General features: G+C 37.3%; 1 protein-coding gene across 2 annotated transcripts; it reads right to left on the bottom strand.

Annotated features, from left to right (window-relative positions):
* Positions 1–343: 343 nt before the first annotated feature.
* On the bottom strand, positions 344–18,911 carry LOC142346207 (uncharacterized). 2 transcript variants are annotated; one of them, XM_075398719.1, is made up of 4 exons: positions 18,774–18,911; positions 12,423–12,756; positions 1,959–2,030; positions 344–1,884 (listed from the first exon to the last, which is right to left on the bottom strand). In XM_075398719.1, exons 2-4 carry the CDS (start codon positions 12,745–12,747, stop codon positions 407–409), a joined length of 1,875 nt encoding a protein of 624 aa, XP_075254834.1. In that variant the 5' UTR covers positions 12,748–12,756; positions 18,774–18,911; the 3' UTR covers positions 344–406. The 2 variants fall into 2 exon arrangements, with proteins under 2 accessions (XP_075254834.1, XP_075254835.1); XM_075398720.1 differs by having other exon boundaries at positions 12,426–12,756.
* Between the last annotated feature and the right edge of the window lie 424 nt (positions 18,912–19,335).

Below are 19,335 nucleotides of genomic sequence, written 5' to 3'. Positions count from 1 at the left end.
GTTAACTGTTTTTGTTGAGCTTTCGACAAGTTTGAGTTCAATAGTCTTACATTAAAACATAGATATCAAGGGTCTGGGATATGGCTAATCAAATATTCATTAAACGTGATGATTTTTAAGTGGCTCGAAAAAATGTACTCTACTAAGAATGCACTGTTTGTATTGAATAATTGAATGCACTGTTCGTGCGTGGGGAGTTAATTTTCTCATGGCGTGATATATGGCTGTTAAGTTTGCATGGACTACAGATATGGCTTGTTAAATATAGTTGCCCCAAATCGACTATATTTATGTGGATTAATGGGGGGGGGGGGCTTAGTAGGAAAACGAAACTGGTGCTCACTCGATATGAAACAATTTATTATTACTTAAAATTAGTTATTAACAAAAAATAACAAATTCGTTTTCATTCGTACTCCAGTAAAAATGAAGACGGATTCCCTTTAAATGAGAAATTTCCTTTTATTCCAAATAAGGTAGAACTGTCAATCACACAATGTGGGAACACAGATTTTGTTTCCCAATCCTTATAACTGGTCACTTCATCGCCATCGATCATCGCGTCCAAATTCAGCTGATAAACTGAACTCTTGTTCGCATCAGTGTAAGTGTAGTCACCTGCGAACAAATATCCATCGGAATTCATTTCTACATTATCGCTTCTGTCCAGCCACACTAACGTTCGGATCTCTTTTGTATCTTGCAACGTGATGTGTTTAATAACTTTCGGAGTTTCAACATCTCTCGGAATTTGAGATTGCCTGACTAGATCTTTCTGTAGATTACAGTAACTGCTATCTATTAACACAGCGGCTATTGCATTGTTCCTCGTTTCCAGAATCAAATTTTGTCCTGTGTAGCAAAAAGTTGATGAAAATTGACTTCTTGAGATATAAAGTGGTACAATGTGAGCTAATGTCTCTTCAAAGTAAACATAAGCACACTGCCATTCGAAAACTTTCTGTTTATTATTATCTAAATTGGTCACAATTGCTAGGTTTTTGCCACGAGCATTCAAACGCCATTTATAGATTTCTACATCTTGCTCTTTAACAGCCTTCGTGTCAATTTCTCTCTCTTCTTTCAGGTCATTTTGTCTAAGAACTGAAACTCTCCATCTAATATTATTGCGTATTGAAGCATACAAAATATTGTCACTTGCCATTGCAATTTCATTCAGCTCCGATTTGTCTGTCCTAACTTTATCCCATTCCATGGTTCGGTCCAGTTCCATTCTATTTTGTTTATTGTAAACACTTAGCGATCGAACAGTACCGGGCCATTGTTCCAGGCATAGAATTTCTCGTTTGGTCGAGTTATAAATTGCTTGTGAACAAGCCACTATGTTTTCACTCACAACTTTTGCCCTGACAGATTTGAGGTCCCGCAACACTGGTTCACATGCAACAGATCTTGGACCAGAAACCGATTCACCTTGAGCTGGTATCAAATTTTCTAGCTGTTCTTTGAGCAAGCTAAATTGTATGTTTAATACTGCTTGAAGTGAGTTAACATGCTGTTTCTGGTGTTCGACAATATCTTGCAATTGAGCATTATCGACGGTCATCAAATTATTACTTGCATTTGACCTCAATGATCCGGAATACTTTTGTTTCAAATCACGCGCACCTTGTAGAACAATGTCGAACTTCTTCATGATGTCAGACGTATTTTCGCATTCATCTTTATACTTTCCGATTCGATCGGTTAAGTCGTTTTGGGTAACATGGGGTGCTACATCGTGTCTGCTTTTGTCAAGATGGAAGCTAGTCCAACATTTTAGGCAAATTTTTTCAATACATTTGGAACAGTAGAACTCAAGTGACATTCTGTGGACTCTGCAGAGGTTGATCTTAGATTTACTCAGCTCTGAAGTGGCTTGTTCTAAAAAAGAGAGAAAAATTGGTTGTGGAATTAAAAATAATGCATCTGGGAAAAAAGGGAAAAATTGAACTCACTGAGTCTCGGGTCATTCTCTTTTTCTCTGCCTGAATGGTTTTGAGTTCCACTCCCAAGTGTTACGCTCGATTCTAAAAAACAAAAAAATTTTGAGTGATTTCCGACAATTGTCCGATGAAGTTATGAACTACTTAAAAGGGATTATTTTGAATAACTTCATAACTTCATATTTACTTTGTTTCCTATCACTTGGCACCTCGGGAAACATTTGAAAAAATAATTCTTTATTTCGGCTATAGGAAGTAGTCCAAAAATGTATTTTTTGAAAATTTGAAGTTGTTGGAGCTGAGCTTAAGGAATAACAAAATTGCGTAGGAGGTAAAAATTCAGCGCAGATTCAAAACAGATCCAAATAAATTCGTAGGACGAAAACTATTACTGTGTTCTACTTTGATCCGGATTATCCATCCCCTTAGCGAGAAAAATGTGTATAGCGAATCAGGAACAGCCACGTATGCCACCTGAGCAGAAAATGTTAACAAACTGAACAAAAATAAAAACTCACAATCAAATTCTGTTCTTTCAGCCTTGCAACTCGAGCTAAAACTCAGCAATAAAATTGTTAATAAATATACTCCTGATCAGTATATTTGTTTCTGCGTCTTGCCAAAACCAAACCCTTGAGCAGTAAAATTGTTGACCTTTACTGTGTCTTGATACCAAAATTTGTCTTGAGCAATATTCTATCTGATATTGTGTCTTGTATCGAAAACGTCTCGAACAGTAAATTCAGTTTTCTGTGTCCTGATTTGCAATTTTCAACTCGTGAGCACTCTGCAAAAAATGCAACACACACACACACACCTAGGGTTAAGTTAGAAGCCAATTTTTTATAACACTTCTCAGGCATATATTTTTTGCCACTGATTTGTTTCATCAAAACGATTGAACTGGAAAAAACAGAGAGATCCCGTATTGTGTGATCTGTGGACCCAGTTCAATTGACAAAAGATCCAAAACTAAGTTAGTCAAAGTAGTTAATGCAACGGTAAATACAGCAGAATGGATATACAGTTACGAAAGCAAACTGCATAAACGAAGTATTCGGACAGATTTTGTAACCACTCAGAACTAACTGGGGTGTGAAACTTTCTTTTTGAAGCACAAGGAGAGCAGTCGTTACATTTGATCCAGCGACCCGGACAGTAAAATACAAACTGCTGTCCAACTCAACAAGTGAAGTGCTAAAGGCATCAACGAATAAAACAAAACTCAGCAGACAACTCAACGACGCAAAGCCGAGCGAAGTGAACTAGAAGTCGAATAGCCAGGCTTAGTTAAAACAAATATACCAAAATACGGAAATGTTAGGAATTCCGCCATTTTTAACACGAAAATCTTAAGAATTCCGCGATTTTCAATACGGAAATCTTATATTAAGAATTCAGAGATTCAAGCTGCAGTCCCAAAGTGCAAACGAAATGACTCCGTCACGGAGTCAAGACATTTTGCATAGACATATTGACAACTGCCAAAAACAACTCGAAGCAAAAACTAAGGGGGCCAGGAGCTAATCAGGAACACCGATAGATCAAGGAAACTCAAGACAATTCATCAACAGCTACTGAAGCTTGACAACTCTCTTTGCATTCTTCTTCGGAAGCAAGGATATAATCTTTGTTATCCTGAATTGTTTGAACTTTACAAAGCCAATGTACCAAATCTCTTGTAAACAATCAACGCAGATTTCTACCATACATTCACGGAGAAACAAACAGAATCAACTGATAGATCGACAGAATCAAACCGTACAATTGACAAGCGATGCAGAATCAACTGCCGCTAAGACTTCACAGTCGGTTGAAGGAGTTTCTCAACGCACGGTTGAAAATGGAAACCCAAACAAGGAAAACAAATCAAAGGCCTCCTCTGATAATCGAGCTAAAAAGGCAGAAAATTTTGCGGCTCTAGAGAAAGACTTTGCCTCAAAAATGAGGTTGAAGAAAATTGAATTCGAATTGAAAAGGAAAGAGCTTGAAATGGACATGCAACGCTTTGAAGAAGAAGGTGCACTGGAACTGGAATACAAGAAAGAAGCTCTTGACGCAAGAGCATCAGATTTTGATGATAGTGCAGTCCCTAGTATTCGAAGTAGATCACCATTCAACTGAGAAACCCCAAAAATCAAAGATGTTTCCGGTTGGCTCGATAACTCGGACAAATTCTCCAACTTGCACGATTATAGTTTTGAGCGTGCGAAAATCAGAGTTGACAACAATTATCCCAGGGTTAGCTTCACTCTTGAGGTTGTACTCAAGTCACGGTCACCAAGCGGAGAGCATACCAGCTCAGCCCGGGGACAAGACAAATTTATTCGTACTAAACCAAGCAGTATTATTCAACTACCAAGGTTGAAGTCGAGTTCATTGGACGAAAACCACCTAGAGTGGCCGGAGAGGTCGAATATGTTCCAAGCACTTGAAAACTTTGTTAACAGGTAAAGCAAAGTCAGCTATATCAGGAATGGGCTATTCCGGAGAGTTTTACGATCAAGCGTGGGAACTCATGGGACGGAAGTTTGGGTGATCTTACCTAATTGTCGACGCTCAGCTTAACCCATTGCGCAAACAACAACCAATTCAAATGCACGACTGAATGGCTGTAAATAATTACTCAAAGACAATCAGCAATCTAGTTAATGTACTGAAGCAATACAATTATGAGGGCATCCAGCGTTCAAGTTTAACACTGCCAGTGGCAATTGAAAAACTGCCCCCAAACTTGAACGAAAAGTGGTTCTTCATCGTTGACGAGTGCGATCTCACTCTCCTTGGAAGGTTGTTAGCTCGAATGAATCCATGAAGGAATGCCATCAATCAACGTAACGAAGATGATCGAACAACAGCTAAAAAAACAACTCTCAAAATTGACACTGTTAGTGCGAGTTCAAATGCTAACGAAACGGAGCAAATGCAAAACAACAACTGTCCACTAGCGGATGGCACTCATGAAACATGGAACTGCCCAATATTTAAGAATATGAATGTCACCGATCGCTATGCAGCAGTGAGGAAAGAATGCTTATGTTATGGATGTCAGGGGAAAGGGCATGCAATCAAAAATTGTAACGTGCAACCGTGGCGTGCGGTATAAATGGATGTACCAAAAAGCACAACAGAGTGCTACATTCAGAAAACCAAACGGACGAGGGTAGTCACGCAGTTAATGTAAGCGCAGCAACAATCAACCAGAGTAACCAGTTACTAGTTTTCTTCAAACAGTTCCGGTGTCGGTGCAGAACGGTGGTAACAGGTTGACTACATTTGCTTTCCTCGATAGTGGGTCATCAGTATCATTCATCGATCAAAGTGTCAAGGATCAACTACAAGCCAAAGGCACGGACGTAACTTTGAACATAACTGGCATACATGGGACGCAAGATTTGAGGACAGAGCAGGTTCCAATCACAATAAAGGGACTACATTCAAAAGTGCATTTGATTGAAGCCTTTGCACACCCATGAATCTCATTGGTTAACACAACATATGATTACAAGGAACTGAAGAACAAATTCAGACACCTGAATGTTCTCACTAACTCGACGCTCACAAAATTCAACGTCCATTGGGCTATAAGAATGGAAAAAAAGTAAGCTTTTCGCCGTCTTAACAGAAATAAGATGGGCAGTCATTGGTGCCATGACTGGCAAGAAAAGTCAATATGTTTGTCATTTCGCCTCGAAAGAAGAAGTGAAATGGCAGAAAATTACCAATCATGGTTGGCCAAAGAATGTAATGCTTCCAAAATAAAGGTTGCAAGTCAATCAAAGAAAGAACAGCAAGCTCAGAAGTTTCTTGAGAGCACAACAAAGTTTACAGGCAAGCGGTACGAAGTAATCACGCCCTGGAGTGAACCAGAGCCCAATCTTGCAAACAACTACGGCTCAGCCCTTGGTCAACTCTACTCATTGGAACAAAGACTCCGAAAGGACCCCAATTTAAAAGAAATGCATCAACAGTCAATTGATGCAGATGTTAAAAAAGGATTTGTGAAGCCCCTGAGCAAATTGGAAGTCAGAGGCACTTTCGGAAAGGAATGGTATTTGCCGCACCATCCAGTACTAAGCCGCAACAAACCAGGTAAAGTTCGTCATGTATGCAACGCTGAAGCCAAGTACAACGATGTATGCCTAAATGACAAGCTATTAGCCGGACCCGATCTTTTACACGGATTGATTAGAACAAAGTTCAGATTTTGAGAGGGACCAATAGCCCTAACCGCAGATATTGAATCAATGTTTCTGCAAGTGCAGTTTTCTGAACGAGATAAAAGGTGCTTGAGATGCTTGAGAGGTGCTCCTGTGGCCACCAACAATGAATGAACCTGTGCAAATTTACGAGTATCATCGTCATGTTTTCGAAGCAAAGAGTACACCAACATTTGCCTACTAGGCTCTGAGGCGGGTAGCGATTGATAACGAGGACGAGTTATTATTGCGGGCAAAAACAATCCAAACCAACTTCTACATGGACAAGTCAGTAGTGGAAACACCCGATGAAGCAACCAATGTTTTCAAACAACTGCAACCTTTTCTCTCGAAACATAGATTTGAACTGAAGAAGGGGATCACCAACAGCGACGTGGTAACCAATGCAATCCCAGAAGACTTGAGATTAATCAGCAACACAAAATGGGTTGAAGTAGAACCCAACAAGAAAAGTGCTTGGGTCGTGCTTCAGTGGACGATAACCGATGATTGTCTCGAGGTTTGTAAAAGTACAAGCAAAGACGTTGAGACCCCAATTACACAGAGGAAGATATTGTCTCTGGTTTTATCAGTGTTTGATCCTCTTGGGCTGTTTGCACCATTCAGTGTTCAAATGAGACGACTCCTGAATAAAATCTGGACCGAAAGTGGACAACATTGGGACAACTCAGTAGAACCTAAAGAAGAAGAAGAAGAGTTTCTGAAGTGGAAAGAGCAGCTTCCAGAATTAGCAGAAACCAGCGTTGATAGAATAGACTTCAGAACAGCCAAGGAAAACATGGAACTTCATGTTTTTGCCGACGCATCTGATGACACAATGTGCGCAGTGGCATAACTACGTTCAAAGCCCAAAGAATACTCAGCAGACTTAGCATTTCTAATCGGAAACTGCAGAGTCGCACCGATTTGACACCCTTCCTTACCACGCTTGGAACTACAAGCAACAGTGATGGCGTTGAGACTTATAGAGCAGATAAAGAAAGAAGACGAACGGAAGATTCACAGCTCTAACTTTTGGACAGACTCCACTACTTTTTTGCAATGGTTTCACAACTCCCACCGTTAGCAACAGGTGTTTGTTGCAAAAATAGTAGCTGAGATTTTGGATACAACTAATGTTTCACATTGGAATCATGTGAGTGGTATTATCAATCCAGCTGACATCGGGACACGAGCGATCAATATTGACAAACTTAGGAGAAGCGAATGACTCACTGGGACGGCCTGGTTGAAGCAACCAGAGACGGAATGTCCTGAACAGGAGAATTCAACATTTGCTTAGGACGTAAAAAACGACCAAATGGTCTTCTCAGCAAAGGTTGAGGAGAAGAAGCCGAAGATTTATTTGAAACGATTCATCAATTTCAATCGAGTAGTAATACAATGGCATACGTTCAGCGCGTATTTAAAGAACACAAGCCGGCAACACGAAAACTAAATTTTGAACAAAGAGAAGTTGCACGAGCAAGCATCATCAGTTTATTGCAGCTAGAACAGATTGCTGAAGAGATGAAATCTCTCAAGGCTGAAAAGGAAAATTCAAAAAACAGCAAAACCATCCAATTTTCACAATTCATTGACCAGCAAGGACTTATTCGTGCCCAAAGCAGAGTAGGTAAAAGTCATTTGAGTTTCAAAACCAAGCATCCAATACTGTTACATTGGAAGCACCATGTAATTGAATTTTTTTTGCAAAGTGAAGATAAAAATAGTCATCACGAAGTCACTGAACATGTCAGAAACATAGTTCAGCAGAAATTCTGGATCCTAAGAATACGATATGCTTTGAGATCGATCAAAAACAAATGCATTAGATGTCTAAAAGGAAGAGCTTAAACAAAGGCACCAGTAACGGCAGATCTACCTGTAGAACGATTAGTCGCATCAACTGTGTTCTCGAATGTGGGTGTAGACTATTTCGGACCATTCACAGTAAAGATTGGTCGAAGAAACTAAAAGCGTTGGTGCTGTCTAGTTACAAGCCTTACTGTACGAGTGGTACATATAGCGATTGTAGCAAAATTATACACTGGTAGTTGTCTGAAAGCAATTATGCGATTCATTGCGCGAAGAGGCAAACCGGTCAAAATGATTACCGATAACGGGACAAACTTCTTTGGAGCTAAAAAAGAGTTGGCAAAGTGTATAGCAGCATGGATCAAGGAGCAAATTGCAGAGTATCTGATTCAGCAAGGTATCAGATGGATGTTCAACCCACCTGCAGCACCACACTTTAGAAGAGTGTGGTAAAAAGTGGTTAGGAGTTGCAAGAAGGCAATATACGCAGTGCTGGGCAATCGATCAGTCACGGGAGGATGTTCTGTCAACCACGATGTGTCTTGCTGTACAGACGCTGAGTGCTAGACCACTGACACCGGTCAATTCTGATGCTACCAATTTATAAGCTATTAATCCAAACCACTTCCTGCTTGGCAACAAGAGCCTTTTTTTTACCGTATCTATCATATGCAGAGCAATTTGTTGATCATAGAAAGCTCTTCCGACAAACACAAGCTCACGCAGACCTCATCTGAAACAGATTCCCAAAAGAGTACTTGCAACGTTGAAGAGTCGAAAGAAATGGCAGACAAAAACGGACAGAAGTTTTCAGCAGGGTGATCTTGTGTGGTTAGTGAAAGTTAGTGACAAACATTGATATTACAATCCAGTTAGAATAGCCCAAACCCTTGAAGGTTCCGACGGAGTGATTCAATCGGCGAAAATCCGAATGAAAGATGGATACTACAAGAGGCCAGTAGTGAAACTCTCTCCAGTACTACCAACTGGCAATGATGTTTTCACGAAAGAAAACAGGACCGGCCATGTTGTAGCTGAGCTTAAGGAATAACAAAGTTGCGTAGGAAGTAAAAATTCAGCGCAGATTCAAAACAGATCCAAATAAATGCGTAGGACAAAAACTATTACTGTGTTCTACTTCGATCCGGATTATCCATCCCCTTAGCGAGAAAAATGTGTAAAGCGAATCAAGAACAGCCACGCATGCCACTTGAGCAGAAAAAGTAGTAAGCGAACTCAACGAAAATAAAAACTCACTATCAAATTCTGTTCTTTCAGCCTGGCAACTGGAGCTAGCATATAAACTCAGCAATAAAATTGTTGAAATAATATACTCCTGATCAGTGTATTTGTTTCTGCGTCTTGCCAAAACCAAACCCTTGAGCAGTAAAATTGTTGACCTTTACTGTGTCTTGATACCAAAATTTGTCTTGAGCAATATTCTATCTGATATTGTGTCTTGTATCGAAAACGTCTCGAACAGTAAATTCAGTTTTCTGTGTCCTGATCTGCAATTTTCAACTCGTGAGCACTCTGCGAAAATTGCAACACATACACACACACACACCTAAGGTTAAGTTAGAAGCCAATTTTTTATAACACTTCTCAGGCATATTTTTTTTGCCTCTGATTTGTTTCATCAAAACGATTGAACTGGAAGAAACAGAGAGATACCGTATTGTGTGATCTGTGAACCCAGTTCAATTGACAAAAAATCCAAAACTAAGTTAGTAAAAGTAGTTAAATCAAAGGTAGGTACAGCAGAACAGATATACAGTTACAAAAGCAAACTGCATAAACGAAGTATCCGGACAGATTTTGTAACCACTCAGAACGAATGGGCGGTGTAAAACTTTCTTCGTGAAACACAATGATAGCAGCCGTTGCAGAGAGTGTTTCAACATTGCCAATAGAGGTAAAATTTCTAAATTCACAGAATTGCTTCGCAACTTTAAAGTAATGCTTAAGTATGTACCTCTGCAGTCTTTTGACTAAAAAAGCTACGCATAAAATCAATTCCTGGAAAAACATCACGCCATTTTCCCGCGTCGAGGTTTGGCGGTGAATTATTGTAAGAAATGCGGTGAAATGCTGTGAAAAAAAAATGCACCGCGTATTTCTTACATCTTTTTGGGGTGAATTCGATGAATTATTTATTTTCAACGCGTTCTCAGTTTTCTTACAGAACAGCAGCTTCCTTACAGAGGTTTGAACTGCGTACCTCCTGCATGCATTCAACTTCTTATTTCACTGCTCCAACTCTCACTTTCTTCTTTGCTCTTTGTCGTGAATTTAAATCAGATTCAATAAACGGTGAAAAGCCAATGCGGTCAACTTTTGAAAGAAATGCGGTGAAAATCATTGAAATATTTTTTTTGCCGCATTCAATGCAATCACTGCATTCCTTACAAAAACTCACCACATTCACTGCATTTCTTATAGAAACTCGTTATAAAAACCTCGACCCGGGTTGAGCCATTTTTTCTACTGCAAAAATTTGATTGAAATAGAATCACTCACTTCCTACTTTCTAATGAAGTAATTTTAATTCTATTATCAAGTTCTCAGTTCTCAGAATAAATACTTACCGACAAAATCTATAATTGACAGCGGAAAACAAGGTGATGCTTGAATGGTTCACAAATAGGATCTTTGAATGGTTCAAATAGGATCTTTTTCGTTCGTTACCCCTGTACGTTATGCACCCCCACCCCTGTTATACCCGGGTCGAGGTTTTAGGGTGATTTTTTATAAGAAATGCGGTGAATGCGGTGAATTTTTGTAAGAAATGCGGAGGTTGCGGTGAATGCGGTGAAAATAAATATTTCACCGCATTTCTTACAAAAATTCACCGCAAAATTCACCGCATTTCTTACAAAAAATCACCGCATCAACTTTTGTGGTAAAATAATGTAAGAAATGCGGTGAAAGCGGTGAATGTGGTGAAAAAAAATAATTCACCAGATTTCACCGCATTTCTTACAAAATTTCACCGCGTATTTCACCGCATTTCTTACAAAAAATCACCGCATATGATTTCCAAAGTTAATCTGATTTAAATTCACAAGAAATTTCAATTATGCAAGTGAAAGTTGGCGCAGTGGACTAAACAGTGGAAGGCATATAGGAGGGCAGAGGTTCGAAACCGTGTGGGGACGATTCTTTTTTGTAAGAATACTGAGAACGCGGTGAAAATAAATAATTCACCGCGATTCACCGCATTCACCGCAAAAAGATTTAAGAAATACGCGGTGAAAAATTTTTTTCACCGCATTTCACCGCATTTCTTACGAAAATTCACCGCCAAACCTCGACCCGGGTAGTGCGCGTGCCATTACACAGTAAACTTTTACATAAAAATATAACGCGTGCATCTGAGGCGCGCAAAAAATATGCATCTATTGGGGGGGGGGGGGGGGGAACAGAAAAGATTCCACAGCTTTTTCTTTTTTAAAAAGTTCAAAAGAATTCATGAAAGGAAGTTTTTTTAAAAAAATTGTAATGGTAAATATAATAAAAAAGTAATCGTAAAGGCGAAAAATAATAATAGTGAAGGAACAGTCGTATAAGAAGTAAACAGTAAGCGCTTTACCGAAAGTAAAGAATTCTAAACTAGGCTTTAAACTGCGTCTGAATTTCGAACTACATTTCAAGACGCCATGTTAGCATAACTATGCATTGCAAGTATTTACAAACTCGATCAGTTCTACAAGTGAATTACATTTTCTCATTTGAATTTTCCTAAACTATATTCTAAGTTTTGTTTGAGGAATAAGCTACATTTAAAAAATTCATTCAAAAAAGTTTTAATATATAAAAAATTTTATAACGTTTGAATTAGCTTGAGAAGACTTATAAGAATCTATAGACGCACATTGCATTAGAAAGTTATTTTAACTTTTATAAATCCCACAATCATGTCCGACTGGTGAAGTTTTTGGTCGGAGCACGCAAAGCTGCTCAAAAATGATGACAAGAATGCAATAGATTTAGCAAGTTTAAAGGATCTTACAGCAATACGATGACATCTTTAAAACTGCGGGGAGACGTTTCCTCATACAAATTATATGCTAATCTTATAGCCAATTTTTTCGTTCAATTTATGATTAAAAATGGTCCCTCCCCTTCCCAAGAAAACTTAGTGTTCATATTACTTTTACGCCCTCAGTGCACGGTAACTTTGTACATAGTAACATGCTATAACAACACATCGTACTTAACGCGGATTAAAAACACGGGGAGATGAAACAAAAATATCAAAAAATTGGAGTCTATAAAAATAATGAGTTTCGACAATTGAGGGGGGATTCTTGTATCTGTATAGCCATACCCGAACACCCCCAACACCATTTATTATAGATCTAGTTTTTTTATAAGTGGTTTCATTCGCAGAGTGTTTGCTCCAAAAAATCTCGTTTGTTCACAATGATTTAGACAGTTTTACAATATTTATGCAAACCACTTTGTTCGTAGAAACTGGGCTGAGTGGCTGGTCTGTAGGTAGCCGGGGGCTGTTTCTCCTGCGGTCGAGGTGCTCTGAAAGGATTGAAATTTGTAGGAATTACATTTCCACACCCTTCTACTGGACATATTCCCTGATTCTCCTCCCTGACTCGTCTGATGCACGGGTGTGAGAGGGGTCCGCAAATGAAGTGTCCGCAAGGAAGAACTCTTTTATCTCTGAACTTTTCCTTACAAACACTGCAGCACCAATCATTGTCATCGTGAGTGGTAAGAGTGGCATATGGGTTCCTTATCCTTGGTGTCGTAAACCCAGAAGCCATTTTTCTAAACTGGAGACTTTCCAAATTAACTTTTAATGTCCGTGCCTGAATCCGAAGCAGAATTCCGAAGAAAGTATGAAAAATATTTGGAACTTTGCCAGAATGCCTGAGTTATAGCTTGAGATTAGATCCGGGACCCAATGTATGGGCCAGATGGTCATAGGTCGCAGAGTTGTGGTGGGGGAGGTGTGATTGGCATTGGCAGGTATCGGCAAAACCGAATACAACTTGCCGAACGAAACCAACTGTTGAACGAAAACTTGGCGCGGGCAAGGCCAAGCCGACCCAGAAGTACGGGTCAGACCGAATAGACCAAAATAGGGATATGAGCCGGAAAATATGGATATGGGACAAACGGAAAAGACCAATTTTAAGGTATGGGCCAAATCGACCGGACCAAAATTGGGTATGGACCAGACCAAGCACACTAGACTTAGATATGGCCCAAACGGAAAAAGACAGCCAAATTTTTGTCCAGACTATGAGCTTATGAGCTCTGTCGCTTTGGACCCCTTGTCCGCGACCTAAGTGCTTTCGGGTTTACGGCCTGGGTTTACGGGCTTCATCTCGCAGGGTTTGTTTTCTTTGATTTCGTGTAAAAAATCAACTTTTGTCAGTATTTTGATCATGTTACCCATTAATCTGGTAAAACGCGGGACACCTAATGCTCAACTATAATTATTTAACCAGATCAATTTTTGCCTCTCATTTTCCCAAAAAAATACAGGTTAGAATCTGTGTTCTGCTAAGGACTTGACAAGCATATCATTTACCACAAAAAATAAGTATGAGCCATAACAAATAGGATCGATAATACCCGCACGTAATGTCCAACACCGCCCATCCACATTCTTGGATTAAACGTCTGCAAATGAAGTAAAGATGGGAGGGATACTTTCAGTGTAATACAGAGTAATGGATTCCCAAAGATACTTAATGGATTCTCAAAAACGGACAGATGTTGATTCCAGTGAATTTAATATTTTAATTCACTAAATTTGACAAAAAATTTAAGGGACACTTGATTCAAAAAGAGTCAAGCTAAAACCTTTTTGCAAGCAGAGAAAAAAAAAACAGAGCAATTTTATCAAACAAACACGAAAGAAAACAACATCATCCAAATAAAAAACGATTGGACTCAACATTTGAATTTGAACGGTAATATCAGCATTTGGTTGTCAACCCCGTCAACAAATCAAATGACCATACATACGCAAAAATTAAAAAAAAAAAGAAAGCGGATAAAATTCTGGAAAAAAAGTTTCATTTTTTGTCAAAAATTTTTAGTGATAAAATTACCAAAAACAAATCAGAAATTGTTGAAGAATTGCTGAATATGCTAACGTAAACAAACTCCGCTAAACAATTAAAAAATAAAACGATAAAGCATAAAACAAACAAAATAATATAATTTTGAACATCAGCTGGGCAAATGGTAATAGAGCACGTAACCAAAATTAGTAATCACTTCATACTATTTATTGCAAAACAAACCTACTAGCATTGTTTTTTGTTCCATTCAGCAACAAAAAGACGAAAAACATCAAAGGATATGAAAAGCAGCAAGGGTTGTGAAATTCAAAAAATATTTCGGAAGTATTTTGTCTCGGTGCAAAACACAACAATTTGTGAATTCATGGCCCCCAAGAGAAATAAACGTTGCCCATTGAGAGGACTTTTGGCATTTTTTCAAATAAAAACACGTTTAATTGAGATCACAACGGTAAACAATTTCGGCAAAACACCATAACTCAAGTCACGTAACGATCTATCCCATGCACACACACCTAGCTGCATTCAACAAAACGCTTGTTACTATAGCAAAAACAATCACATCAGTCTGACAAACCTCACAAGTCACTTTGTAATGAAAACTAAAAACCTTTTCTGATTGGAAATGAAGTTCAGTGATGTGTCTGGGCACATCAATGTTCCAACCCACTCAACCACATCTTTGACCTAATTGTCTCCATATGTTGAAGAGATCGAAGAGCTGGACACGTTAATTGAGATATTCATTTAAAAAATTACTTTGATCTCAAACCACTAAACGAATCAAACGTCTATAGAGAACCGATTATACCTGCTGTTAGCCCGACAAAAAAACAAGACGGACAGCAAAAAAATGGGAACTATAATTAATTACGACCAAAATACAGTTTCTATTTTTTAAAAAACAACTTAATAACAGAGTCAAAATAGCATCTAAAAACATAAGCTAAAAAATCACTTAAATGTCACCAAAAAATTATGGGACCTTTCTATATTGAGATAAATTACTTCCAGACAAAAAACCCAGTAGGCAAAGTAAAAATACGTTTATACTTTTTGAAATTAACTATTTTCAATGTCAAAATTACCATAGACTATCAAATAAAAGCAATGAGTAGGTTCATTTACGCCTCCGAAACTCCAAAAAACCAGCGACATCTGTCATATATTACAATAAACTATGAATCTAAAAAAGAACATCAACTACAGACATCAAAAAGTAAATCAGATGTTGAAAAATAGCTTAAATAGCCCGCAACTGATTAAGAAAATAATTTGTTAAAAACAGTTTCCGTGTGTGCACTACCCGACATTATGTACTGACTGAGCTAAAGAAGTATCAATTGTGCTATTTATTATGACTTTTGACCAAAAAAAGTCTGTTCAAACAATTAATCAATTGTCCTTTATCTTAGAAGTCAATAAAAAAACACTTTTGTTAACAAATTCATCAAATTTATACCAAAAAGATCAAATTTCAGCAAATAGTAAAGGCAAATATAAACAAAACGCCGCAATTTAGGTAAAAGATCCCAAAATTTTAAACCACCGTAACTCCAGTAAGAAAAGAATTTTTAATTTGAAATTCTACATGCTTGACAAGGTGTCCAATGATAACACTATATCGTTCACAACTTTTTTGTTGAAAATATCGTTAGCAATCAATTGACTCAAAAAAGACAAAAATACCCAGTTGAGCATATAATTCCTCCACCACTAAAATGGGTCGGAACAAAAGTAGGTCGGAAGTTTTTTTTGACAGTAAATGGCGTCAAATTTAGTAGCAAAAACAAACAAATACTAAAATTGTTGAGAAGTTTATGCTTTTTAAGTCTACAAGGCTCTGAACATTGACTTCAAATTAAATTAAACGAAAAAAAGACAAAACTGTTTAAAGACATTTGAATAAAAGCAAATTGAGGCAATATCTGCTGCTAGTAAATTTGTTCGAAATTAGAAGATCTCAGTGAAACTAAATTTAGTTAGGTAAACTAACATCAGCTGAAAAACTAAAGTATTTTGAATAATCACTTCGTGATGTTTAAAAAAATTCATTGAGTTTGAAAGTTTTTTAGAGACAACAGAAAACGAAAGATAATGGCAAATTTAAAAATTTGTTTTATAATCAATAACAAAATCAAAAAACTAAAATTTTATATAAATAATAATTCTTGCTTCACTTCAAAAAAAATTTGAAAAAACTGCTCACAAGTAATTTTTGTCTGAATTGAAACATCTTTTTTGATGGTAACAAGAACACAGAAACCCGTTAAAAATCAAATACTTAGTATGAAAAATCCATGGTGATAACAAAATCACCCTCGGTATCGTGAAGCGATACTGAAGGTGATTTTTTAATCACCGTGGCTTTTTCTCCAAAATAGATGCTGAAAAAAGGCATAAATGCATTAAACCGACCTGAAAAACTGCCAAATAGTTTTTTTATTTAGTAGCAACTCAACTGGCCCTCTGTTTAGTTTATGGAGATTTTCGGAGCTGTACTTAAGGCTAATATCTGATAACTTTGCAGCAGTCCTAGCTATATCCAATTTGGTAATGGTTTACTGAATAAACTGGTTGTGCAAAAAAACAAGAATAGTGAAGATCAATGTTTGCTGACACTTTATAACCCCGATAATATTGAAAACTCTCAAAATAAATATTTCACGCTTGGCGGTCTCCTTAACGAAGCCACTAACAAATATATTCGATAATTATATCGGTTGGTCAAAATTGGCCTAAAAACTGAGTTTGATCAGATAATCCCCCCTCCCACACACACATTAAGTGGAGTTCCTAGAAGAACTAGGACGTTCATCTGCTAAGATCTTGAAAGAGTCTTTCAAACAACGGTTATCTACAAAAACTCACGATTGCAACGGTTATATGGTACGAAACTTACAAGAATCTTACCAGATAAGGAATTCAAAATTTTTGGTTAAAACACTAAAAAATCTTGTTTCATTGGAAAGCACAACTGAAAGAAAAGTTTCACCACGAAAAAGTTTGAAACACAAATTGAGCTAACTAAAAAATATTGGTGTTTGTCAGCATAGCTAACAATCAAATTTTGCATGCTGCTCATTTTACAAGTTTCGTGGCCATATTTTGATGTCATTAATTAAGCATTGAATGGCTTCTTATCATTTGTATCATTTGTAATTTTTTAAAAAATAAGCACGAAAACAGCACCTTTGCACCAGAAAGTTAACTGAGAAGCAAAATACAGAAATTACATCACAGATGCGTTAACAAGTCATTAAAATGCTTTTTTATTTTAAAATACAAAACAAAGTTTGCTGTAGACTAAGGCCACAAATAGGTGACTTCAAAATGAAAGCCATAGACTGGCGTTTTGTTGTAGTCGTACAAATAAGAGTTCCAGTTACATTTCTATCAATCATACGAAAATATTTTTTGTTAGCTAGAGTTCCTCTCAACACAAAACACAACAAGCTTGGTCACCGTACAGACAGTTTCATGCTTACCAAACAAACAGATGATAGATAATGACACACTGCATAAAATAGCCACAGATTTTTCCTTTTTGCGATAAAGGGGATCAATTCCAGCTGATACCATCGTTATTTAGCTTGATATAGCTTACGTTATTTAGCTTGATTATGATGTATTTTGATGCATAGTTTTGTGTCGGGTTTTAGTTTGAAAAAGAGCCGAAATAATTGGTATCTTTTTAGAAAACCAACAAATATATCGAAATCGATTTATAGGTTTCTATTTTGTACAAATAGTTACTGAGCTCGCATGCTTTCTGAGACAATGTTTTGTGTTATATGTTGTTTGAGCCAAGTATGCGCGTTCTAAGGTATATTTTGGGGTCATTTTTTAGGTTTTAGAAATCTTTTTAGCTATGTTGGTCTTGCAAGAGCGATTGTTTTCTGTCTGGAACCTTTCTGAAGCGACGGATGCCTGGCACGAGCTTTACAAAGTCGACGGTTATCTGCTATGGACCTTGCAAGATCAGCGGTTATCTGGTAAGTGTACTGTAACAGTCCGTACAAGATGACGCATAATCATACAAGAGTCTTGCAAGAGCGTTGCAAGATCTTAGCAGGTAACCGTCCAGATTTAACTAGGGTCTGAACAAAAATAGATATGACCTTGCGTAGGTAACGCCCATAGTTTCAGACTAGAAAACTGATTTCACCAGCGTACTAAACTGAAGTCTATTGGATTAAATTTTATTACCTCTACTTTTTGTTAATTTGTAAATAGCGCAGTGAATTGTAATGAAATTAGCAATTGCAAATTGATTACATAGACAATTTCCTATAATCTGTCTAATCAATCGTGGAAGAGTTACGGCGGAATTTCTGTCAATTCAAAAGATATTGATTAGTTTATCTACAATTTATGCAGTTATCTACAATTTAAACAAATTGGACAGTTCATCTAATTTAAGTTTTTTTTTGGTATTTTGAGGGAACAGAGATGTGATAATCAACAAAGTGATATCATCAAAAATATCTCAATAGAAAATTGAGTACATAAAGATTTGTACCAATACATGCCTCGATGTCTAAATTTTGGCCTACAAATAAATGTTGCCTGTTTAATTCCGTTTGGCAATTTGTTCAATTTTTGGTTTAGTTTCAATTTCAGCCAGTATATCTTCAACCATTTGTTTTCAAAAACGGCTTGCTTTTTGATGGTTTCATTAGTAGTTGTGGAGTTAAAATAGGGAGTTAAAATAAGGCATTAAAATAAATAAAAACAATATTTTGAAAACTAACCTTTTCATAAAAAGCTAGAGAATAACTCAAAATATCTGTCAAAATTCTTCTATTGTTAACTCAATGTTGTAGACTTAATCGCTGCGCATTTTGACGGATTTTTGAAAGAATACACGTTGAAAGTCGACAACTGAGGTCCGAAAAATAAAGTAACTTTAAGCATAATGAAGTTACTTTCAGCAAAGAAAAGCTATTAAAACAAATGAACCAAAGAAAACTGGTTTCTGAACGTTTGAACGTCTGAATTTATTGAGATTTTGACTACAGCTACTTCTTTGATGAACATAACCAACATAAGTACAACAGATAAGTTATGTTCTGTAACTTTACTAGATGAAAAAGAGATAAATTCAAATTTATCATAGAACTTAAATGATGTTTAGTCGCATCTAATTTTACTTCTCCACTTTACGGACGGCAATGAAACCTCAAGTGAACTACATAAAAATGGGTTAAGGCACTGAAAAGAAATGAAACAAGGAGGCACGGTACTGTGCGTTCCTGCATGATGTTCTGACCCCGCTTAACCACATTTTCGGCTTCATTGTCCAGTTTTGTTCAA

Source organism: Convolutriloba macropyga, chromosome 9 (genome assembly GCF_964194025.1).
Source record: "Convolutriloba macropyga chromosome 9, txConMacr16.3, whole genome shotgun sequence".
NCBI classification, from domain to species: domain Eukaryota; kingdom Metazoa; phylum Xenacoelomorpha; order Acoela; family Convolutidae; genus Convolutriloba; species Convolutriloba macropyga.
This window is presented reverse-complemented; position numbering and strand designations above follow the sequence as displayed.